Genomic DNA, 26,184 nt, shown 5'->3' with positions numbered 1-26,184 from the left:
GTTGGAAATAAAAGCCAGCACAGGGTTTTGAGCATAAGTCGGGGCACTATGTCCAATTGTGCCAGATACGAAATGCACAAGGGCCTCTTCATGTGAGGCAGCATCATTCTTAATGTAAACATTGTAGATATTTATGTATTTTAAGGTAGTTATCCACAGATGGCAGCAAAAGGTCCAACAAAATCAGTCTTTATGACCATATACTTACAGAGAGAAGTGAACTGTCTTGAGGACAGGTGTCTTTTCCTAATTTGCACAAGCCCTGTATGGGCTAGGTGTGTTCCTGCAAGAAGGAACATGATCAGACTTCTATTTCAGAGGGTCATCTGGCTGCTGTGTTCATACTACAATACAGGCCAGCAGGAGTGAAATTAATGAGGTCAGTTTGGAGGAAACTACAAGGAGGTGGCTTGGACTAAAGTGACAGCAGCAGAAACAACAAGAAAGTGTCCAGAATAAGGGAGAGAGGCCAGTTGAGGGGCACGGAGGAAACATAGGTCAAATGCCTAAGAAAGTGTCTGATGCATGATAAGTACCCAAAAACATGAGTTCCCCTCCTTCCTTTCTTGCTAAACCATCATCCATACCAATATGAGGAAAAAACAGATAACCATTGAGTTTGGAGCCCAAGCAGGTATTTGGTGTTACATAGAACAGATGCAGCAGTCTGGTCCCTTGATCTTGGAACAAAAATGACTCAGAAACTGGTTGAGACATGCAACTATTCATGAAAAGGGACTCATTTCCTTTCAAGAACATTACTATTAAATATCAATCATCAGGTCACTTAATGCAGAGGGAAGTCAGTTGTAAAGAGTAATGTTTTCATACCTACAAACTCATAATCACAACCATCTTGCTTGGTTAAAGCCCCAGACAATGTTCCTGGAATTCATTCAAACTGCTAACTTTTCACCTGCCTGCCTGCCTTTTCATTAGGACTCATGCACGCATGCATATGTGTTCACACACACACACACACACACACACACGCACACTCATACTCACACACTGCTATCACCCATTCTGTATAGTTCTTGTACTTAGAGACCAAATTGAAAAGTTTTTATTTTCTAGAACTTTTGACTACTCTTAATTTTGAAACATGAAAGAGTAAAAGACAGGGATCATAACAATTCATACTTTTATGGAAACTGTGAGGCACCTGTTATTCAGCATGGCACTTAGTACCTGGTGATAGACTTTCCTAAATTCCCAAGCCTTAGCTATTCTTTGGCATACCTAAGACATATTTCTGTGATATATGAACTGTATGCTGAAGTAATTTATATCATATAAATTGTTATACAAAATTTATACATTATTTTTCCCTTGTGGAGTACACTATAAGTTTGGAGAAGAAATTGCCTCAGGAGGCTTGGGTTTCAATAAATATAAAATGATAAAAGGGCAACTGTAGGAAAAGTTTACCTAGAGGTTGTAGGGTATTGTCTCTATCTGTTTTAGTAGTTTCTATAGTTCCAATCATGTGCTGTTTGGAAATTCCAGTGGTTTCCAATATCTTAAAACAAACAGTAGCAGCATGTTGTATGAAGTGAGGTGATTGATAACATGAATCTTTCTGGGTACATTCTCAGATTGTCAGTAAACTCATCCCAAATGAAGAAATTCTAATGTTCCTGGAGGAAACCCTGGATGGTCTGGAGACCCTTAACCCCACCTGTACAAAGGCCTGTGGCATATGGATGGTTGCTGCCCTGAAGGAGCAGGGAGCTGCTTTGGAAGAACAGGTGAACTGACAGCCAGTTTGACCATCGAGCAGAATTCTAACACTTCTGAAATGCCAAGTTGATTGCTACTTCCCAGTTTGTCCTCTGTTGGGAAATAAGCAAGAGCATGCATAGCCTCGGGAGGCCTCAGCAGAGACCCAACCTGTGTATTAACAACCAGGCTCATGTTGTCTCAGCCTGTCTCAATTGCCTCTCTAGTCTGTGATCAAAAAGTCTTTCCCAACTGTGACTCTTTGGCCAGAGACAGCAGCTCTGAACCAAGGGCATTTGGATTCTGGAAAACTGGACTGTTAGATCTATAAGGATGAGGGTGACTGTGTGGATCACCTTTGGGATGACCACTGAGGATCAGTAGAGTTTCTAATTCCACTGCCTCTCTTCAGGCTTCTCTTCCACACACCTTGGGGTTTGTTTTCTGGTAAGGAAGGTGTCATTGAAGAACTGATTGAGGGAAAGTCCTTAGTCCTTACTCCCAGCTGGAGAGTTAGGCAGGGTGAAAAGGATTTGAGCTCAGGAAGCTTGGTTAAGAGCTCCAAATGGGGATGCTCTAGCCTTTCTCTTGAGGTTGGAAACAAAATTCAGGCAATTCAAAGATTAATAAGGAGGAAGAGAATCTTTAACTCAATGAAGGCACCTCCTACAGGTGAAAGAAGTTATGGTCCCCATGTCCCGGAGTCAACCACCCTAAATTAAAGAATTCTCCAAAGTATGACCTTTAGAAATTATTTCTGTGCTAATTACTCTCCAATCAGTTTTTTAAAAAATTTACTGAGTGTGTACTATGTGGCAGGCATTATACTGGACATGGGAAGATCAAAGCTTCATAAATTTGGAATGTTGTTGTATTTGTGTGTTTGGCATTAAAAGGGAGCAATAGGGACCTAAATCCTCCCCTAATGGGACTCTGTGGTAATCATATTTGCCAGATATTTATGTTTAAAGAATTTTAATTCAGAGTAAATGTCATGTTTAACCTAAAAACATCTATCCAAAATAAACAAGAGAAATATCTACTAGAAGCAAAGCTACTAGCAGATAGATATGCCCTTCTCCACGTCAAAAATCCAAATGTATAATATCATTTCCTGCTGCCCACAGATTCACATCCAAATTTGGAAGGTGACCTTCAGTGTTCTCTAGGATCTGGCTTCATCTTTTCTGTCAAGTTATCTTCTCTTATCACCCTCATTTTCTCTGTGTTCCAAACTGGACCATTCTCTTGTTCCAGAAATGTTTTCCATATTTGCTTGGGCCCATGCTCTCATGCTAGTTTATATATATATATATATATATATATATATATATATATATATATATATATATATATTTTTTTTTTTTTTAGAGCAGTTTTAGGCTCACAGCAAAATTGGACATAGAGCCCTGTACCTCCTCTCCCCACACACATGTATCCTCCCTTACCATCAACATCCTACAACATGGTGGTACATTTGTTACAATCGATGAACCTACATCAACACATTATTATCACTCAAAGTCCACAGTTTCCCTTAAAGTTAACTGTTGGTATTGACAAACGTGTAATTGCACATATCCACCATTGCAGTAACATACAGAATACTTCCACTGCTCTAAAAATCTTTTGTGCTTCATCCATTATCATGCTTTTTTATTTTACATCCTTATCTATATTCTTCTTTGGGATGAGGATGACTTTCCCCACCATCCCCACCTTGCCTTTTGAAATTTCTATATATCCTTCAAGACCCACATCAGGTGTCCCTCCAAAGTGACCTCAGTTACTTCTGGGTTCCCTCACAATCTTGCGAACCTCTTGTGTACCATTTGCCATATACTGCCTGGCGCACAGGCCTTTGGATATATGGCTGGTATTCTTTCTTAGAACATTCATTCCTTTTGAGAAAGGGCTACATCATATTCCTCTTTGGTAAATCCCCCACAATGCCTAGCACAACACTTGGCATAATGCAGTCTTTCACTAAATATTTGCTACATTGACTTAGAAATAAATACCCAATATACCTACAGCCCTCGTGAGTAAGAGATAGGCCATGCATAGACTTAACTAGTGTTTCTAACATTATTATATAATTCATCAACTACCCATGATTAACATGCTGACTATATGTGTCCTAAGCCATATAGTAGAGGGAAAATGGCAATTTAATGTTTGATTTGGACTTTTTTTTTTTTTAGCTGTTGGAGATCTTGAACATGATTTACTATCACATGCCAGTCCTCAGACAAAAGGAGGAAAGTTTTCAGTTTATGCTGGAAGCCATCTCTCAGATAGCCAGCTTTCACATGGATGCAGTTGTTGCTAACCTTTTACAGAAGCCTCTGCCCTTTGACAGGTAGATTCTAACTGAGCTCATTCCTTCTCCCAGGAAATGCTAATCCGCACTGAGGAAGAATTTGTGGTTTGAGAGAAAGAGAGTAAAAAGAAAGGTTGAGAACATCTCACCTAAATAATAAGTTCAAAAATGGTGTTTAAATCATAAATAATGTTTTTCCAAGTGTTTTTCATATACATATCCTCCTAATATGATAAGATTTCTTTTTTAAAAAAAAATACATCATAGGAATAAGTGAATATTAGAAAATGAGTATTTCTCTTCTTTCTGGTTGCCTTGAATTTCACCTATGTGAGAGGTTTGTGCCTTAAAGGACATTAACAAACCTCAGTAACCCAAGTCCAGATGCTGGACTGTTAAATAACACATCCTTATCATCTCCGGGCATGTTAGCATCGCCATCTGTCCTTGAAATTTTGATTAGTCATAATGTGGTTTTAGAGGGGAACAGATGAAAAAGCTCATATTCCAAAGAGTTGTTTCTTATCAGCTTCCTGGCTTACCACCCTAGGGACACAAAGACATTGTGGAAGGCTCTGGCTGAGAACACAGCCTCCAGCGGTAAGCTCTTGAGAGCCTTAACAGACAAACTTGAGAATGAATTAGAAGATGACGTAGCTGGGCTGGAGGCGATTTCAGTGAGTTGGACAACCCATCGCATACCTGGAATTGTGTCCCACTCCATGGTCTGTCCCCACCTGGAACTTGGTGATGTAGCATTAATCATACTTCTTCCCCTCTTATACCCTGATTTTAAATCGGCTCCAGTTAATTGGAGTTAGTTGGACAAATATGGCAGCAATTTTGTCTGTGGCTGATCACTTTTAGAAGCAAATTTCTCATCCTCCCAAAGAAAATCTGTGGGTCTGTATTTACAAATTAGTCTTAAGATAGCCAGAGCACCCCTTTGAAAGACCTCAATGCTGGAAAAGATTTCATTTCACCTGACTGGTGCCCCCTAGAGTTTGGAGTTGCCGAACATAACAGTCCTGAGAGAGAAACACAGTATGAGCTGAGAAGTTTCCAAACAAATACACCCTCTTTTCTGGCATTTTTTGTGTTTTGTTTTGGTTTGGTTTCGTTTCGTTTCGTTTTGTTTCGTTTCGTTTCGTTTTGTTTCGTTTCGTTTCGTTTCGTTTCGTTTTGAGTATGAGTGCGGTCAACTTGGAAAGCAATCCTTTGGGGAGAAAACAACTTGAAGGTCAGACCAGGGAGATGTCCTTGGAGGACAGGAGCCTGCTTGACCACGAAGTCCTTTCTCCCCTCAGGCGGCCTGTGCTATGTATGAAGTGGTATCGGCAGGCACCCCTGTCACAAGCTTGTACCCGGAGGTGTTCACTCTTCTCCTGAAGTTGGTCAGCTGCACGCTGGGCCAGAAAATGCCCACTTCCACCTTCAGCCGCAGGCGGCGGGTGATGCCACAGGGAGAACGGCAGCAGACCGCAGACCCCTGCAGGTAAATGGCCAGGCCAGAGGGCCTGCCAGAGCTGTCTGGACCCCAGACTCTAGACGAGGGGCTCTGTTAGTCAACGCCTATGCCTCCTGGCGTGGCCTCAACTACCCATGAGGCAACGAGTCTCCACACTGCCCTTGAGCCCTGTTGCTCTTCCTCCCTGAGCAGTACCCAGCACAGTTGCCCAGAATGGTCACATAACAACGAATAGCAGCTCTGTTTGCTTCCATAGAGAACCTGTCCTGCTCCATTTGTTTTCTTTCTTTGAGACCCTTCAAAGAAAGCTGGAATTCTGGGATAGTCAACGCCACCAAGGAAAGAAGAAAAATAGAAATAAATACCATATTTTATTAAATTTAAGATATCACCAATTGAAGGAAGCAAAATTATTTTGTGCACTATTGAAAAAGAAAGAAAGAATCCTGATTAAGCCACGAATCAATGCTTTGTGATACTTTAAATTTTTTACTATGTATTTATTCAAAGAGCTCTTTGAGAATTATTAGGTGCACATTTTGATCCTACATCACAACGCTCTGTTTCTGTGCCCTTTTGCATAACTTTTCATTCCAATGTCAAATCCACCTTAGTTTTTTTTTTAATCTTTTTTTTTTTTTCACGTTTATTCATTCTGAGGAACAGAGTGTGAGTGGGGAGGGGTAGAGAGAGAGGGAGACACAGAATCCAAAGCAGGCTCCAGGCTCTGAGCTGTCAGCGCAGAGCCCGACGCGGGGCTCAAACTCACAGACTGTGAGATCATGACCTGAGCTGAAGTCAGACGCTTAACAGACTGAGCTACCCGGCACCCCTCAAATCCACTTTGTAAAGACATTTTAAACAACGGTTAGACCCAACACATGTAGTTCCAATAACACAATGTTGCCAAAATGACAACAGTATAAACAACCGTGCCTAAATCCATGCATGTTCGTGTGCACGCACTGGTAATAACAACTACACCACAACCACTGTCTGGCCAACTGTCATAACACACTATCCATTGCAAGCCGCATCCTGCTTCTGAAGGGCTGTTTCAGAATCAGTGAAATACAGTATTTGGCACTTTCCATCTTTAGGGCTTTATTTTCTCATGAGAGGTTAACAAAATTTTGTGGCATTATTTACTGGTCCAAATCACCTCAGTGTCCCCTTTGGCCCCAAAACTGAAGTGTGAGATCAGGCTGTCTGGTTTTTTCCCTCACACAACATCCATTAATCCAGGGTGAAGCAGCCTTGTGGGGAACAGAAAGAATGAACTTGGATTCACAACTCCCTGTATGGGGTTGACTTACTTTTGTGGTGCCCACTGTCTCCTTCAGGCTCTCAATCACAACTCTGAAGTGTGTGCAAGCCCAAGCCATGAAAGAGGGCCTTGCCAAGGAATCTGATGAGGGGGACAACTTATGGACCCTTCTCAGCAGCCCCAGTACCCACCATGTAGGAGTATGTGCACTGGCCAGGTAATGTGTGGACATTCGAGAACTGGATACAAAGGAGAAAAATTAAAAACAGAGTAAAAAACTGCCATGTAGGCAACTTTACTGGAAGCAATGGACTCACCAAGGATCTGTAGTCCAGGGGAAAAAAGAGGGAAGAAAGAGCAAAGGCAGATGGGAAGGGACGGTGGGAAGAGCCCAAATCCTTAGTGCTCTTTCATGGAACATTCCTTTTGAGATCATTTATTTCCCTGAGAGAGAAATAGACTAAAATCTCCTCCATTGTTTAGAAAGAAAAAAGTCTCTGCTACAATTGGAGCCTTGCATTTTCTAGGAGCATGGCGCTGTGGCAACATGGAGTCATACTAGACATCATGGAGCAACTGTTTGCATCTCTCACCTCCTCCTCGGAGAACTACCGGATAACCGGCACAGCTTTCTTCTCTGAGGCAAGAGAGAACAGTCATGTCACTGCCCAGCAGGCTCTCTGGGTCCCCTTGGGGGCATTTCTCTTAGGGTCAGCAGTTCAGTGGGAGCTGGAACCACAGAAGAGGGCCCTTCAGGAGAGCTTTGGTAGTACTGAGATTCAGCCGCCGCCAGAAATACAGTACCTGAGAAGGGAACGAGAGAGGAAAAAGAACTCACCCAAACCTCTTCCTTCGCTCCAGTCTGCCGGAACCAACCTCCCAGGACAGAGAAGGGTGGACGATAGATATGACAGGGACAAAACAAAAAGTAACCAAGAACTATATTATTGTCCCCTCACACCCTGCCATAAAGGTTGTCCCAGACAACCCGGAGAAAGAACATTGCCAGTAACTCCCGTTTTCCTGTTTTTCCATTTAGATTAGAGACATCCTACTTAACTGGGTAGTGTGGTTCTCATCACCATGTAACCTTGGTCTGTGGGCTGCTCAAATAGAGAGATTCCTTTCTGCCAGACTTGCTGATTCACCTGAGGGCTTTCCCCCCTGCTCCAAGAGCAGCCGGGTGCTAGTCTTTAACTGTAGTTATGATGCACTTATCATTCTCCTGAAGAGAGGCCACTCCTTTAACTAAAGGGGTGAAGTGGTTGTTTTCAGCTCATGAAGGAGCCGATCCTTTGGAAGCATGGGAATCTACGGGAAGTGCTGATCCTGATGGATCAGAGTGCCTGGGACTCCAACGCCATTTTGAGGCAAATGGCCATCCGAGGGCTTGGTAATACAACTTCTGGAGCCCCTCACAAGGTAAAGGGAGTTGGGGTAGGTGCGGGGGACACTTAATCAGAGTTTAAAATAATTATTTACTAACCCACATCTCGTGCTTGTATAGCAATTAAGTAAAAATCCAAAAGAAATTGCTACAGTGGTATCTCTGGAGTTGAAGTGTATGTGACCCTAACAGAATTCCAGTTTCCTTGGGAGTCTCCTACCCTATTCTAGATGCACAGAGAGCAATTTTCAAGATTACGAGACCTTATTTCCAAATAGGTGAAGAAGCATAAGCAGATGATACTGGAATCTATCATCAGAGGCCTATATCACCTGGCCCGCACCGAGGTTGTCTGTGAAAGCTTGAAGGCTCTAAAAAAGATCCTGGAGCTGCTCACAGACCGGGATGTGAGCTTCTACTTCAAAGAAATAGTGCTGCAAACTAGAACCTTCTTTGAAGACGTGAGTCTGTTCAGAATTCTGCCCTCCCAGGAGTGAGTGAACAGAAAGAGATTCAGGTGGTGCTGGTAGCAGGCAATGCTGGTGTCCCATCCATATTCCTTGGCCTTCCCCTGTGGTCACCCGCACACAGGTCACCTGCACAGAGGTCACTTGTACAGTTCTTATGCAGGCTGCTGGCTTCTTGCCTCTCTCTCGGCCTGCGGGTACTCTCTGGCCTGGGAATCAGGATTGCTCTGAGCAGGGTGGGCCAGACAAATGAGAACAAACAGGAAATAAACAATAAGAAACACAAGTTTGCAAATAAACTTCCCAGCTTCCTCACCCATCACAAGGATTGAGCTCCACTTGCCCATAAGGGCAATACCCTCACGTATATTCCCTTTCACAGCTTTCTCTCTCTCCTGTGTCATTCCCAAAAATTACCGCAGAACTCAACACAGAACAAAGGCCCCAGTAAAGACCTTGTCATCTCCAACACTCTTTTCCACATCAAGATTCAAAGGTTCAAAATGCTTGTGTGGTTCACTTCATCGAGGAGTCGGTATAAACTATAGCCAGTGGGCCAAATCCCGCCCCGAGCATCTTTTCATAAATTAGGTTTTATTCGGAGCACAGCCACGCTCACCGGTTACATATTGTCTACGGTTGCTTTCACACTTCATCTGCAGAGTTGATTAGCTGTTACAGAAACCATATGGCCCCCAAAGTCTAAATTAGTTACTGTCTGGCCCTTTACAGAAAGAACTTGCCAACCCCCAATCTAGTCAATAGCCTAGAAATAAATTTCAAAAAAGATCAGTTGGTGACCCTAGAACAGAGGAAAGTCATTTTCCTTTATACCTTCCAGAAAACTAGATTTTATTATTATTTTTGGCTTATTCACCATCATCAGTGTAAAATCTCTTTCACCTCCAACTTATATCTGTTTTTTATAATCGAAAACTGTTTCCTCATGTTTGTTGTCAGAGGAGATGGAAAACTGCTGGTTTCCTCCTCTTAAACATTAAGGCTTGATTAAATTACCTTTCTACCTTCTAGTCTCCAGACTGAAAAGTCTTCATTTCCTTCATTATTCATAATAAACCTAATTTTTCAGCTCCTTAAATATTTTACAAGCCAGTGACTGTGTTGTATCTCTAGATGTGGCCTGCAGAGTATTGAATACAACCTGAAGAAAAATTACCTCTCAGGTCTGATTTTTTTATTTATCCACTCCAATTTTTTTTTTTTAACTCTTGCCCTTTCCTCCTGACTCTTTGACAATCCGTTAACTGTATAGACTTCTGGATTTTAGTCTGTAATATATACCCACAGTCAATAATTCTCCAGTTTTGTATTTTTTAGTTTCCTTTGACAGCAGCTTTCTGCTTGTTTCCAGCTACCTTCTCCAATGTTATCAACATTACTTTTTAATTCTCATCTTGTCCTCAAAACTGCTTTCTTGGCTCCCACTCAATGCTGTATCTTCCAATGATGTATCTTCTGTAAAATAACAAAGATGTTCTTTTCTCTTTTTTTTCCATTACACAGATCATTGATGACAATCTTCGACAACAAAGAGCTGAAGCAACCCCTTCAGGGCCCCCACCTGTTTGTTAGGTTCCCCAGGCTGTTGTTGGTCCAGTGATGATAATTCTCTTGGATCTGAGCCTGCAATAATCACCTATGAGTTTTGTGGTCAACATAATGTTTCTCAGTCTTATGCAAAAGAAAAAAAAAAAACAACTAAAGTCTTGCTGGTTGTTAGGTTAGCACTTTCTCATCCTTAATAGGTATTAATTCCATCATATTTGTATAAAAGTGAAGTTTGATAAAACTTAGGTCTTAGTAATGCCATGCTATTTTTTTCTCTGGCAATGCTCTCTTCTCACAAATAAATTTATACTCTATGAAACCTTGCCCATGCAGTTTTAATCTATATATTAAGCATAAAATTCTATAATCTCCAAACTTCTTCCCTCCTCCATTTCTTTCAATATTTAAGCACTTTCTTGGAATTCTTAAAACATGGTGACACTTCAGTGAAGGGGCAGAACGGAAAATATGGCTGCCATGCCGTGCTCCATTCCCTGCTTGCGCCCATCCCCGTCCCTGAGCAGCCACCTTACTCTCTGTGACTCCACTCTCTCAACTCGAAACAAGGACACTAAACTCTAGGATCTTTCCCAGCACCTACAACAGGTTCATTGCTTCTTTTCTGCTTTTTCGTCATCCAACTGGTTGATCATTCCTTAACCTATGATTAGGTCCTATTATTTGATTTGGGAAAATTTTAAAGATTTTGAAAAAAGTAAATACCTTTTTAGGTATTTTGTTATTGGTTTGCTTTCTTTTTTCTAAAAAGAGACCTTTTAGGGAGCATAGCTGGTTCAGTCAGGAGAGCATGCAACTCTTGATCTCAGGGATATAAGTTCAAGCCCATGTTAAGTGTGGAGATTACTTGAAAAGAAAACCTTTAGGGGCACCTGGGTGGCTCAGTCAGTAAAGCGTCCAACTCTTGATTAGGTCATGATCTCACAGTTTGTGAGTTTGAGCCCCGCATCGAGCTGTCATTGCAGAGCCTGCTTGGGATTCTCTGCCCCTCCCCAACCCTCTCTCTCCCTCTCTCTCTCAGAATAAATAAACTTAAAAAAAATTTTTTTTTCTAGTACATCGAAATTTCTACTTCTTTTTCCATGATACAAGGTCACGTCTCATGTATTCATTTAACTTTTCTGGCCTTGTCCCAACCAGCCGTCTTTCTTTTTTCTGGAAGATCTTTATTAACTTCCTTTTTTCTGTCATTTTTGCTTCTGTGCCCATTTCTGATACATTCCATCTTGCCACCAAAATTAATACTTCTCTATCTTCTCCCCCTCATATTCGTGGGGATGCTTTTCAAAAGTTGGCCCTTGTTTATCGCTAATCCAAAATATAATATTCTGCTACTCAGAACGACTTTTCCCTTCATCACTCTGCCTTTATATGGGTATCTTAAACTACTTTTCTGGACCTGGGAGGAAAAAAAGAAGAACCTCCAGAAAATCCATCAGTGTTTGTTAGAGCTGTGAACAATATCAGCAAGGTTTGGGGGATGATAGAAGACCATCTTTCTCCACCACCTCACCCTTTGGTTCTTAAAATCATTGTCTAACCATCCTGGACAACAAGCAAGGATGTTCCAGAACTTCTTATATGCAAGGGTAGGGCTAAGCACTATTTGTTTATTCTCTGTCTCTGAGACCAAGGATCTTCCAAGTTGCCTTTCATCATATTGGAAAGTATTTGGGACCTTGGAGAAGAGCCTTAGGCCTTCAATTTAGATTTGAAGCCCCATAAGTCTAGGCTAGTGGTGCAGTCGGGCTAATTTGTATAAAATACATAAGCAGGAACCCTTCCTGGCCTGTTTACCATCCCTGTGGTCATGTTTCCCCAGTAGCTACTCAACTGACAGAAACCAAGTCCCAGACCCATGGTCATTTAAACTCGTGGAGTGTGAGTGCAGAGCTTCTGGAAAAGAAAGAGTGTTCTTGGCACACATGAGGGCAGTGACTGGAGCGCACCAGTGCCCGGGGCACAGCCTCCCTCTGCTGAAGTGGGACAGGGCAGGGTGGGGGGTGGACACCGGCTGGGAATAGGCTGTGATGGGGACTCACCCATGACATGCATCTGTCGTCACAGGAGCAGGATGATGTGAGACTGACTGCCATCTTCTTATTTGAGAATCTGGCATCCCTAACAGGAAGAAGGTGGAAGATTTTTTTTGCGGAAGAAATAAAAAAGAGCATGATTTCATTCCTTCTCCACCTCTGGGATCCCAATCCCAAGATTGGAACTGTAAGTGGTGCTTGCACAGACACCCGCACCTCCACCCCACCCCTTCGACCCCCCACCCCTTGGCCAGAAGTGCCAGGAGAGCTGGTCGAGCTGGACCAGAAGCCAGATCTGAGGCCACCACTCCCAACTAGACCTGAAAACCACTTCTCCAGCCCTAGGTTCTTTCTTGCCCTCTCTCTCAGATTGTTCTTCCATCCTTGAATCTGGGAAGGTGCCAGCATAGATCGTAAGCCCCTCACATTGCAGGCATCCACTACCACTCTCCCAGCCCTAGGCAGCACCCCACTCTTCCAGAAGACAATCCAGTATTCTGGACTGTGACTCAAAGAACTCTGTTTCTTAGGCTTGCCGTGATGTCCTGATCATCTGCATCCCTTTTCTGGGCCTTCAGGAACTCTATGGGGTGTTAGATCATCTCCTCGATGGTCAGGATCTACCAAGGGCCAGAGATTTCTACCGGCAACTCTGTGTGAAACTGGTGAGCATGCAGTAAATGCTGCCTGCAAAGCCATAGCCAAGAGTCCAGGCAAATCCCAGACAAGCAAACAACACAGCAAGGATCTCTGGCCAGAGTCAGAACTGTCTTGGAGGGACAGCAATGATTCTTGGTGTCCTGCCACATTACTCTCTGCTCTTTTCCAAGTCCTGACTGGGATCTGTTCTTCAAGATTCCTGAAACCCATCTGTTGATTAGTCCCAAAAGCCCCAGGACTTTTCTTTTTTATAAGTTTATTTATTTATTTATTTTGAGAGAGAGAGAGAGAGAGAGAGCATGCCTGTGGGAGGAGCAGAGAGAGAAGGAGAGAGAGAATCCCAAGTAGACTCTGTATGGGCAGCATGGAGCCTGATGCAGGGCTCGAACTTATGAACCATGAGATCACGACCTGAGCAGAAATCAAGAGTTGGATGCTTAACTGACTGAGCCACCCAGGTGCTCCTACCCGCCCCCCCCCCCCCAGTACTTTCCTGATTAAATTCAGGTTTGAAATGGCCAGAAGACATATCCCAGTAAAATAATGGCTCTGTGAGTGTTCACTGGTCTTTAGATTTCCTTTTGCAGGACCTAGAGGGTGCCAAATTTCACACAGAGTCACTTTCCCTCTTTGTCCTCTTTGTAAAATACATCTCTTTTAGGCAAAGAGAAACCAGGAAATCCTGTGGATCCTCCACACACACTCTTTCACCTTCTTCAGCAGCAACTGGGAGATGATCCGGAGTGCTGCTGTCAAACTCACAGGTGAGGGCACATCTGCACTCCCTACTCAGTTATGTTGCTCCTTCCCATCCACTTTTGCTTTGACTGGAAGCTACTCTAGCATGAACACAAGTATGACTGGTGTGACCAAAAAAGAAATGCCAGAAAGGAATTCATTTTACCTCTTGGAACATCTTCCCTCAAAGGAACCAACTTGTTCTCTTTTGCAAACATCTTCTGACTTCCCAACACCTCCTCTCCTCCTACTAGACCCTCCTCCCTACTGGGCCCTCATGCTTCTCTGGTTCCAAGTCATCACTCTTTCTTTTGCCTGAGTTTTTGCTCCCAGCCAGCTGCCACTGCCTAAATGGTTTCTTTTGCATTGTCCCTTAACATAAGCCATGGTAAACCTTTTAAGCTCAGTTGAAGCTGAGAGTTTTAAATTTTTTTTTTCAACGTTTATTTATTTTTGGGACAGAGAGAGACAGAGCATGAACGGGGGAGGAGCAGAGAGAGAGGGAGACACAGAATCGGAAACAGGCTCCAGGCTCTGAGCCATCAGCCCAGAGCCTGACGCGGGGCTCGAACTCCCGGACCGCGAGATCGTGACCTGACTGAAGTCGGACGCTTAACCGACTGCGCCACCCAGGCGCCCCGAAGCTGAGAGTTTTAGCAGCAACATGATACAAGTGGAAAGTGTGTGGGTCAAGAGGCCAGCAGACCTTGGCTCTGCTCTGTGATGCTGGACAATTCACTTAAATTCTCTGTGTTGCCTTTTTGTCTGATCTATAAAATAAAAGAGGAAAGTAAGTGAATCCCTCAGGATCTTCTATCATGAAATTCTAAAATTTATCCTGAAGCCAGTTCCAACTAATCCAGCCCACTGTGAATGGGCCACCTGTAAGACTTAGTTAAAACATAAGGATTCCTTATTGGATCATGTATATGATCCCCCCAGCTACACTGTAAACTTTTTGAAGACAGGGATCATATCTTACACACATTAGAAACCCTGACAACAACCGGCATGCCCTGTGAGGACACCGGGTGAACTTTCCCAAATGCACATTGGCCGAGGGACCACTTCCACACATGACACTTAACACCCAATAGACATTAGCCCAGCATCATTCTGGGGGCACAAAGGGAGTCATAGAGTTTGCTCATTCACTAGCCAGACCATTTAACTTCTGACCAGGAGCAGAGCCTAACCTGACCAGTTTTTCATGGCCTCTTCCTCTATAACGAAATTAGCACCTGTTTCTCCTGTTGATTTTAGATGCCATTGTTCTCAATCTGACCAACCAATATGTGCAGTTATTAGACAAAGAGCAACTGACCACACGTGAGTACCAACCCTAGTTTCTGCGCAGCCTGTTGTCAGAGAAATATCTGTGAGAAGGAGAAGTTAATTATGCACCAAGTTCCATGTGAGCCCAGAAACTGAAAATCATAGTACCTCATTATTGTCTCTAATGCTCCCTAGATCCTGGGATTTCTCCAGAGTATAAAGCAACCCCCAGCTCCAGCTCTTTGCAGGCATCATTCCCAACAGACCATTATTTTCTGATTGTCTATAAACCTACTGATCACAAGGTCAGGATCTCCTCTTCCCATATGTCAGTGTTAAAATAGATCCTCACCTTGCAGATCCAAATCCTACCTATTGGCATGGAATGTAAGCATGGACCCAGGGCTCTGCATAGAGCTAACCCTGAACAATGGAGCCTCACAGGGAGGCAGAGCTTGAGCCTTGGCTTTCCTCGTTCACTGAACTTTGCTATTCTTTGTTTCAGGGCTCCAAGCACTTCGGCAAGACCCCTGTATCAGTGTCCAGAGAGCAGCTGAAGCTGCCTTGCAGACGCTCCTGAGGAGGTGTAGAGAGATAAGCATCCTTCTGTAAACCACCAGGAAATAAACTGCTAGGCTTTTTCTACAACTGACTCCTGTCTTCATCCTCACAACCTACAGACTTGCAGCATTTTGAGGATAGAGATGGCGCCTAGCATAGGGATCTTGGAGTAGTGATATATTCCTTACCCTCCGTGGTCTCCCTGCCACCTTCCACTAGTAAAAAGTAAACCCCACAAATTCACTTGAGGGATAACCTGTAATTTCAGTAGTGACAGCCACATAGCTGGAATATTATGTCCCAGCAGATATCAAAAAATGACAGAACTGGAAACAATTCTGCTGCCATTAAGAAAAGGACTACTGTTATTGCCACACATAGCCCTGTTCTGTATTATCTCTGCCAGCCTTGAATTACTACCCACACGCTTTACTTTCTAAAAAGCAGTCTTACAATAAACTTGAACCTGTGTGCTCTTTCTCAGGTTGTAATTTTTATGTCGAGGCTATGCCCGATACTTTTCTACAAAAGACCCATTCTGGCATTGTATTAAATCTCATGGTTTTCTTTCTGTCGTTATCCCAGAGCACTCCTTCCTTTGAATAGCGTGTGTGTGTGTGTATGTGTGTGCATGTACGTGTGTGTGTGCATGCATGTGTTAATCTTCTTCACAGCATCTGAATCATAACTCCTGACCCTTTTTCACAATGCCTACATGAAAGGTTACATACATGAAATCATGTACATAACAAGAAGTTTCTAACACAGAGGCTGGTACTCATTGGACACGACCAAACCATCACGATCATTCATTAGCAACATTATTAAGTTGATGCATCCCTTTCCAAATTCCTGTTACCTATATTCTTTTTTTTTAAAATTTTTTTTTTTTCAACGTTTATTTATTTTTGGGACAGAGAGAGACAGAGCGTGAACAGGGGAGGGGCAGAGAGAGAGAGGGAGACACAGAATCGGAAACAGGCTCCAGGCTCTGAGCCATCAGCCCAGAGCCCGACGCGGGGCTCGAACCCATGGACCGCGAGATCGTGACCTGGCTGAAGTCGGACGCTCAACTGACTGCGCCACCCAGGCGCCCCCCTGTTACCTATATTCTAATCTCTTCCTCCTCAACCTCTTTGGGGAAGCATCTTTTGTTCCTACCGATCTTCTAGGGACCCTAGGAATTTTTTAGGTCAGATATTTTAGGCCAGAGTCCACTTATTCATTCATTTAACAAATATTTATTGAGTGCCTAAAATTTACAAGGCATTGTTATAGCTACTAGGGCTACGACTATGAACCAAAAAAATAGAAAAATTCTACCCTCTTGGAACTTATATGCTATGAACTCTGTGTCTAAATTCTAGAAGATGGAGCCAGCCTCCAAGATGGCCTCCAGCGATTCTTGTCTCTGATATTCATCTTGTCCCCTCTCACAATGAATAAAGATGACCTGTGCAATCAATACAATATTTCAGAAATTACAAAGTGTGATTTCCCAGGTGAGATCACACATGGTATTGAACTCTCTTGAGTCACTTACTCTGGGGGAATCCAGCTACCAAGTGAGGGGGATACTCAAACAGCCCCAAAAGAGTTCCATGTGGCAAAGAACTGATATCTGCTGCAAACAACCAGAGCTAACTTGCTAGCTATGTTAATGTGCAATCTTGGAAATAGATCCATGAGCCCTCCCCAGGTCTGAAGGTCTTCAGACGATTAAAACCTGAGCTGACACATTGACTGGATTATGAGATAAGATACAGAATGCCCAATTAAATTTGAATTTCAGGTGAACTATGAGTATTTTTTAGTAAAGTATGCCCTGATTATTACATGAGACATACTTATACTGAAAAAAAATATTTATTGTTTATTTAAAATTAAAATTTAACTGAGCATCTTGTATTTTTATTTACTAAATCTGGCAACCCTACTACAATCTCATAAGAGTCCTGAGCCAGAATCACTAAGCTGAACTCCTCCTGAATTCCTGAACCACAAAACCATATAGTATATCTTTGTTGTTTTAAGCCACTAAGTTTTGGGGTCATTGACTAAGCTCCAGGGGGTAAACATTACACAAAGAGTCCATGATACCACCGATGTTGTATGCAAATTTCTGTGTATAATTGTGTAGGTGCACTTTCAGGGTAATGGCTTTCATTAAATTCTTAATGAAGTCAGAAGCTGTTCCCAAGCATAACATATATGAAACAGAGCAAGAAAAAGAAAATAAGAGGTATGGGTTTAGTCGACGTCTTTTGGCAGGTTATTTCAAGTCAAAAGACTTTTCAAAAGAGCACCGTCCACTAGAACTTTCTGCAGGCGATGGAAACGTTCTATATCCACACTAATATGGTAGCCACTAGCCACATGTGTCAACTGAGCTCTTGAAATGCAGCTAGTCTATCTGAGGAATTAAATTTTTAATGTTAAGCTTAAGTAGCCATGTGTAGCTAGTAGCCACAGTATTGTACAAGACAGTTTTGAAACGTGGGGCAAAGAGTCAGAATTTGAGCTGGGCCACCTCGGAATTGTAGGATATTCTCAACATGAGTATAAACTCACTGACACAGGACTTTGTCTGATACTAATTTATATATCTCCACCACTATTCTCCATCCCACCTAGCATCCAACAAAGAGCCTTCCTCATCACTGATCGATAGAAATTAGGTAGAACATGGTACTGTAATAGTGTTGCATGATGACAAATGGTAGCTATGCTTACGGTGAGCAAAGCATAACATACAGACCGATTGAATCACTATGCTGTACACCTGAAACTAATAGAACATTGTGTGTCAACTGTACTTCAATCTAAAAAGAAAAGAAACCAGGTAGAACGGGCACATGAAACACACGTTGCCACTGAAACTTTATCTCTCTAAACCCTAATCTTAGGATTCTCTCTTGACAAGAATTCCCAACACATTTTTTCCTCACATCCCAGCAACTCTTCTTACAAGTTGTGTAACTTGGGGGAAAACATCTAACCTCTCTGTACTTCAATTTCCACATCTGTAAAATCAGGGTAATGATATCTACTTCAAGGTGCTATTGTGGGGATGAAGTGTATTAATGTATATGTAAAGCATTTAGAAACCTAGAATAGAATCATTGTTAAGTAAATGTTACCTGTACAATATAAATGTTTTTTATTTTTATTTTTATTTTTTGGAGAGAGAGAGAGAGAGAGGGCACAAGTGAGTGAGGGGTGGAGAGAGAGAGAGAGAGACAGAGACAGAGACAGAGAGAGAGAAGCAGGGCTTACCGGAAGTGGGGCTTGAGCTCACCCAAAGTGGGACTCAAACTCAGCATGAGGTCATGACTTGAACTGAAGTCAGATGCTTAACGACTGAGCCACCCAGCTGCCCTATACAGTATAAGTATTAACAATATGAATAAATTTATCATTAGAATCACAAATGTTAATGTAAACTCAGCAACTGTCATATACAACTAACTGATTATACCACCTCCATGGGGCTGTGTTCCTGATCCTGTGAATGCTGCTGCCCTCCTTGGGGGGCTGAAAAAGAGGCGACCTCTCCATTCAGAAGATCCCAGCTCAGCAGCTGGCGCTCCCGCTGTGCCTGCCTCACAGTCCCTGCAGTTGAACCACAGTCGGGTTGTGTGGCAGGAAAAACGTAGATCTCTTTGTTCTCCCCAACAATTATTTCTATTAAGCCCTCCCAACGACTACTATTCCCTCTCAGAATTGCCACCAGCCCCCCCTGGAGGCCTCTCTTGACAGTCAGTCCTCCAATGGCCCTCTGTGGTTCATCTTTATGGTTCAAACGCAGGCATATCACCCAAGGGAGAAATACTTGTGGAGCGGTCTCAGGGAAATAGAGTTACAGAGGAAAAGCATGTTCAAGTACTATTGAAGAAATCAACAGATTCCTCCTCCTGTTGCTTGCCTTACTATTATTTGTACATTTAATCATTTCTCAACTCATGTTTACTTTAGGATAGAGTGCTTCAGGGACTAGAACTGCTTTAAAGGGCTCAGGATCACTGTTTTGCAATTCTGTACCCTGCCCTTTGACCCCATAGTGAGAGCCAGGGCTCTGCTGGTAAATCAGGGACATTTAGCTTGGCTGACCCGGCTAAAACAGTTTTACCAGAAAAGAGAAGAACAAAGATCACAGATGGGAAGAAAGAAATAGGCTTCCAGGGAAAGAAGCCAGGAGGATTGCTTAATTGGAATTGTCCCTGCACAGCCCTAGTTTTAAAGCATAAAATACAAGACCAGGCACTTTTTCTGGAACCCTCAAGACACTCTGAGATTGTAACAAAGATTTTCTAATAGTGTTTTATTACTACTAGATTTAGTCCCCAATCCCACCATTATCCTTCAGATTACCTAAGTGTGTGACTAGAGAATGCACAGTCATCTGGATACAGTGGTAACCTGTGAGCTAATCGCGAGCTTTCTTCCAGGCCCCTGACAGAGAACAACTTTCTGATAAGCAATTTTGTATGGCTGCACTCTGGGAATGATCACTTGTTGAATTTCTCTTTCTTACTCATTTTTTACAGGTATCCCTAAAACTGGGACAATAGAAAACATGGATAGAGTCAAGAACAATATGAGAGAAAGACAATGGGATTCATTATGTGTGTGTGTGTGTGTGTGTGTGTGTGTGTGTGTAAACTTGCCAAGTCATGACATGAGAAATGGCATTTGCTTCTTCATTTTACTTAAAGTAAAAGTCAAACTTTATTTTCTCAACAAAACGTCCTTACTTATTTGTATTTCTTCTGGACAAACTGTCCTGGATTTTATTTATTGAATTATGTGGTTATACTGAAAGCAAGATAAATTTGGAGAACACAATTTTATAAATACATGTGACTCATAGCTTCTTTTTCAATTTGGGAGCCACCAAAAAACATAAGATAAGGAATCCTTCTACATTACCTATCACTTCCTCCAAATAGTCTCAGAGGTAAATCCAGAGGATTAAATTGACCAATGCCCTAACACCTTCCTAAATGCACAGTGGTCAAAAAGAAGCTCTATCTTGGAGCTGGAGAGCCTGGAAAATTGCTTATTATTAGCCTGAAGGATAGGTTAACGAGGACTTGTTTTTCAGAGAGTAGAGGGGCAGTAGGAATTTATCTTTACCCTGATCCCAGTGGAATCATAAGAAAATCATTAATTACCTCACATCCAACGCTCAGAGGTTCTGCACAGGCCTGTGGATGAGGGTAGACAGGCTTATGGCAGGACTTGTGGCCTAGTCAGTTCCCAGTCTATAACATTCTGTAATGTTTTATTCTGTAAAAGAATAAAACCCTATCGGACTATAACAGAAATGTTTTATTAAGAAATAAAGATGGTTAAATAGCAGAGGGCCAAATGTTGAACGACAAATCAAGTTATACTGTATCTGGAAGATAGTGGGTAGCCAAAAGAAGTTGTTGATCAAGGTAGTAAAATGATAAAAGCTGTACTTTGGCATGTGATTAACAGAGTAGATAAACTGGTATATCAGATAGTAGTGATACGCTTTTGGACTAAGGAAATATTATGAGAATAAATGACAAGACCAATTACTAGTAAGAAGACTGAATTAGTCATCAAAAACCTGCCAACAAACAAAAGTCCAGGACAAGACAGCTTCACTGGTGAATTATACACAACACTTAAAGAAGAATTAATACCAATCCTTTCAAACTCTTCCAAAAAATAGAGAAAAGAAGGGAACACTTCCAAAATCATTTTATGAAGGCAGAATTACCCTGATACCAAATCCAGAAAGGAAGCCCCAAGAAAAGAAAATTACAGACCAATTTTCCTGATAAACATAGATGTGAAAATCTTCAACAAAGTATTACCAAACCAAATTCAACAGCATATTTAAAGGACCATATACCATGATCAAGTGGAATTTAAGTTGTAATTTAGTTCACCGAGATCTCAATCACCTTTCTCTTCTATATCACACCAACTCATTGCGTTGATGACATTACACTGATTGGACCAAATAAGAAAGAAATAGCAGCTAGTCCAAACCTATTGGCAAGACATTTGCATATCAGAAGGTGGGAAAGAAATCTGAATAAATTCAAGGACCTCAGTGAAATTTTTAGGAGGCCAGTGCTAGAGCATATCAACATGTCCCATCTAAGGTGAAGGATAAGTTGTTGCATCTGGCCCCTCCTACAACCATGAAAGGCACAATGCCTACTGGACCTCTTTAGATTTTGGAGGCAACATGTTCCTCAATTGGGGATGTTACTCTAGTACATTTACTGACTGGCCCAAAAGCTGCCAGAGCTGAGTGGATCCTAGAACAAGAAAAGATTCTGCAACAGGCCTGGGCTGCTGTGCTACTTGAGCCATATGATCCAGCACATCCAGTGGTGCTTGAAGACTAGCTGCTCTTTCTTTCTTATTTGGTCCAATCAGTATAATGTCATCAATGCCTCTCTGGGATAGCCCTGAAGGACAGTGGTGAAGGGAAATCCTCCCAGAGGGCAGAACTTTGAGCAATGCGCTCAGCTGTTCACTTTGCCTAGAAGCAGAAATGGCCAGATGTGTGATTATATACTGATTCATGGGCTATGTCCAATTATTTGGCTAGAGTCACCTGCCATCTGGCCACTTTGGTCTCCTTATGCCTCTGAGTCAACAGGAAGAGAAGAAATAACTGTGCTGGATGGGGTGATTGATCCTGATTGCCAAAGGAAAATTGGACTACTACTCCACAATGAAGGTAAAGAAGAATATGTCTGGAATACAGGAGCTCCCTTAGTACATCTCATAGTATTACTATGCCCTGTGATTAAGGTCAATGAAAAACTACAACAACCCAATCCAGGAAGGACTACTAATGGTCCATACCATTCAGCAATAAAGATATGGGTCACTCCATCAGGTAAGAAAACCACAACTAGCTGAGGTGCTTGCTGAAGGTGAAGGGAGTACAGATTGGGTAGCAGAAGAAAGAAGTTATAAATGCCAGGTAGAACCACATGACCAGTTACAGAAATGAGGACTGTGACTGCCATGAGTATTTCCTCCTTATTATGTTACAAGTGTGTGTTGTGTATTTGCAAATATCATTATTTTCTTTGCTATCTCTATATCATGCAACATAAAATTATTGACTTTATATCATAGTATTTAAGTATTATTAATTTTACATCACAGTACTTAAGTTATAGAATATCAGGAAGGAGAGTCAACATCACTCAATTTCTTTGCCTCCTCTCTGAGGAAGTAGTTACTATGTTTTCAGTTATATTACATTAGGTAGAATTATGACCTTGTTATTATCCTTCTTTGGAGACTAAGTACATTTTGGAGATGCGTATAGGTGCCACGTTTACCAGGAGTGGACCTGTGAGTTAATTTTATGTGTCAACTTGACTGGGCCACAGGATGCCCAGGTATCTAGTTAAACATTTGTTCTGGGTGTGTCTGTGAGGGTGATTCAAGAAGACACTGGCATTTGAATCACTGAGTTGAGTAAAGCAGATGGCCCTCCCCAGTGTGGGTGGGCACTGGCTGACTGCTTGAGCTGAGACATTGGTCTTCTCTTGCCCTTGAATGGGACTTACGTCATTGGCGCTCCTGGCTCTCAGGGCTTCAGACTCAGACTAGAATTTATACCAGGGTTTTCTGGATCTACAGCTTGTAGATGGTAGATTGCAGAACTACTTGAGCTCCACAATCACATAAGACAACTCCTCATAATAAATATATAATAAACATATTTTATAGATAGATGATAGATAGATAGTTACATAGATAGAGTCTGTTTCTCTGGAGAGCCCTGATATACTCTACTTATATGTATATCACTTATATATGTTACTTCTATACTAGTCAAAGGAAAACTGGTATAGCTATATTAATCCAAAGTAGACTTCAAAACAAAGGATACATCAGAGATAAAGAGACACTTCATGGCAATAAATGGCTCAATTCATCAACAGGACATAATGATTCTAAAAGTTTATGTGCCTAATAACAGAGCTTCAAAATACATAAAGCAAATGAACAAATCCACACTTACAGTTGGAGATGTCAACACTCTCAATAACAACTGATAGAACAAGCAGAAAATCACATTTAATGAATTCTGTGCACCATAACCGTAGTACTTCAGAGGGCTCCTTATTATCATACCAAACTATTTAATCCAGTAGGGCTGTAATCATCCACTTAGTTGGCTTGTCCAGTTTTACATCATGCCTGACCTCAGGAGTTTCTCTTAATACTTAGCATCTGTGCAGAGAAGAGTTTCCAGACTTAGAGTTCTATTGGAGCCATTTATTAAATACTGTCATAATACACTCGTGGATTGTATAATAGTCTAATAACACATCAATGCTGAGCCTTTTGTGTTAATCACTTTGTCTTCAGGATGCCTGGGAAACTTAACCTTTGATGAGAAAAATTCCATTTCACAATTATAGAAAATTCCTTGACCCCTCTGTGTTCCCAGCCGACTTGATCAGCTGATTATTACATAATGGACACTCATTCTGCAGCACATACACTTTATGCCTCAAGTCAATGCATCTCTGTCTTAAACATCACTGATGTGTTGTGTACCTAAAACCCCACCCCTGGAATTCAGTGCAAGTCTCCTCTCCTAAGGACGCGCGCAAATGGCAGCAATAACAGGACAGTTCTTTATGTTTGTCCTTTCACAGGAAATTGTCCTCAGCCTGTAAATCAAAAATAACATTTTATTGTCTTTCTTCTCCTATGCATCTAGTCACCATCAGCCCATTTCTTCTCAAACAACGACAGTCTTTCTATACAGTCTTGTTAACCCTTGGCTTGGAAAAGCAAATTTCCTTACATGATTGATGTTTTGAGTGTAAATCTGGAGCTTTGCCTGACAGGAATAAATAAAAAGACAAATTGTAAGTGCTTTGGTTGTCACAGCAGGGATTCCTATCATGCCATCAGCTTTCCTGTCCCCGAATGTGTGAGCTGCCTGAAAGACCAAGGTAATTGAAAGGCATGCATATACCTCTGGTTTCTCAGATATTAACGGAAATTGCCTCCTACTGTGGTTGCTTTCTGGCTCGGTGTTCTGAAAAAGAAACAGGTCATTCCATTTCTAGCACAAGTGTTGAATACACTTTAGTCCATCCAGAAGGAAAAATCTCAGTGGACTGGTAGGTAGCAAGGCAAATGTGGCTGTTCATTTCTGCTAATCCTGTACTAAAAATGATTCTCTCTCCTCTCTTTCATTTCTTTTCTCTTGTCCCTTCCCACCCCTCTCCTACCTCAGAAAAAGAACAGGTACACTTGAACACCTACTTCATTTTGTACCCAAAGTACATAGCATTTCAGTTTATCTTCAAGTTTATGATGACCACTTCCACTAGCTATTAGAAATAATCTAAATGCCAGGGCACCTGGCTGGCTCAGTTAACTAAGCATCTGATTTCGGCTCAGGTCATGATCTTGTGGTTCATGATTTCCGGCCCTGTGTCGGACTCTCTCCTGTCATCACCGAGCCAGCTTCGGATCCACTGTCCCCCCCCTCTCTCTCTGCCCCTCTCCCCTCATATTCTCTCTCTCTCTCTCTCTCTCTCTCCCCCCCTTCCCTCCCTCTCTCTCTTTCTCCCTCAAAAATGAACATTTTTATTTATTTATTTTTTTAATTTTTTTAAATGTTTATTTATTTTTGAGACAGAGAGAGACAGAGCATGAATGGGGGAGGGTCAGAGAGAGGGAGACACAGAATCTGAAACAGGTTCCAGGCTCTGAGCTGTCAGCACAGAGCCTGACGCGGGACTTGAACTCATGGACCGCGAGATCATGACCTGAGCCGAAGTCGGCCGCTTAACCGACTGAGCCACCCAGGCGCCCCAAAAATGAACATTTTTTTACAAAACGAAATAACCCAAATGCTTATGGTGGGTTAGTGAGTGTGTGGGAGTAAGAAATTTTGGTATCCACAGAGAGAAAATATAGAACAGATGATAAGCTATGGGGTTCAAAAGTATTCCTTAATACACATATTTATCTTAACCCAAAGGTAAAGGCACATAACAACCTGTTTTAGGGAATGCTGGTTACACGATCTGCCCAGCACCTGCAGCTCAAAGTGACTACTTCACAACAGAATGGGATCATAATTCTCACATGAAGCTGAGATTAGTCATGACCTTCCCAGCTGAGAAGGGGAGCCCTCGATCCAATTAACCAGTTAGCTGGCCAGTTGCCAGGTAACTCAGAGGTCCGGGGTGCATTTGTCAGATACTTCTGCTTGCCACCCCACACTCCCAGTACCCCTCACCTGAGTATAAGAACCTTCCTCTGTTTCAGGAGATTACAAGTGTCCCAGATTGTTGGTGGAAGGGAGGGAGGTTATATGCAGAGCAGTCTGGATGAGGTTCACTAAATCTGAGGGCATTGATAAGCAGCACTTCCATTTGGTCAGTTATTAGGAAATGTCACAAGAAGACACTCTCCAATGTGATCAGATCTTCCAAAGCAGCTTCTCTGCCTGGGTGACTTGCTGTGTCCACTTAAATTGTGAGTGATGATGTGGAGGATGAGGCTTGGCTCCCATGTACCTCGCTGAGGCTAGGGATGGTTAATGCACCTGCCAATTCCCTCCTCTTCTTCTGTCCCCCACTAGGTCCAGAGGCTTTAATGCCAGCACTTTCTGCCTTCTCCTCCAAGGCTATAGCCCTCTCTAACCCAG

The 26,184-nt window shown here is 42.2% G+C and overlaps 1 protein-coding gene and 1 long non-coding RNA gene across 6 annotated transcripts in view; one reads left to right on the top strand and one right to left on the bottom strand.

The window, feature by feature from the left end:
* The window catches only part of MROH2B (maestro heat like repeat family member 2B), a 73,130-nt gene extending 57,168 nt beyond the window's left edge, over window positions 1–15,962 (top strand). For 2 of the 5 annotated variants that reach the window (XM_086677816.1, XM_025924110.2), the window contains exons 31-43: window positions 1,599–1,751; window positions 3,927–4,084; window positions 4,596–4,722; window positions 5,353–5,540; window positions 6,857–6,997; window positions 7,308–7,422; window positions 8,056–8,202; window positions 8,446–8,628; window positions 12,289–12,444; window positions 12,788–12,922; window positions 13,579–13,681; window positions 14,919–14,984; window positions 15,436–15,962. In XM_086677816.1, the coding sequence (XP_086533942.1) occupies window positions 1,599–1,751; window positions 3,927–4,084; window positions 4,596–4,722; window positions 5,353–5,540; window positions 6,857–6,997; window positions 7,308–7,422; window positions 8,056–8,202; window positions 8,446–8,628; window positions 12,289–12,444; window positions 12,788–12,922; window positions 13,579–13,681; window positions 14,919–14,984; window positions 15,436–15,542 (1,779 nt within the window). In that variant the 3' untranslated portion in view covers window positions 15,543–15,962. Of the gene's footprint in view, window positions 1–1,598; window positions 1,752–3,926; window positions 4,085–4,595; window positions 4,723–5,352; window positions 5,541–6,856; window positions 6,998–7,307; window positions 7,423–8,055; window positions 8,203–8,445; window positions 8,629–12,288; window positions 12,445–12,787; window positions 12,923–13,578; window positions 13,682–14,918; window positions 14,985–15,435 lie in introns of those variants that run through there. The other 3 variants (XM_086677828.1, XR_015240965.1, XR_015240964.1) reach the window with 3 other exon arrangements.
* Window positions 5,839–16,353, bottom strand: LOC147584088 (uncharacterized). Its single transcript, XR_015240973.1, has 4 exons — window positions 14,362–16,353; window positions 12,264–12,342; window positions 10,217–10,326; window positions 5,839–10,110 (listed from the first exon to the last, which is right to left on the bottom strand). It is a non-coding gene; the product is annotated as an uncharacterized LOC147584088 (long non-coding RNA).
* Between the last annotated feature and the right edge of the window lie 9,831 nt (window positions 16,354–26,184).

The sequence above is a fragment of the Puma concolor genome, chromosome A1 (genome assembly GCF_028749965.1).
Source record: "Puma concolor isolate L17-30 chromosome A1, mPumCon1.1.hap2, whole genome shotgun sequence".
NCBI lineage: Eukaryota > Metazoa > Chordata > Mammalia > Carnivora > Felidae > Puma > Puma concolor.
This window is presented reverse-complemented; position numbering and strand designations above follow the sequence as displayed.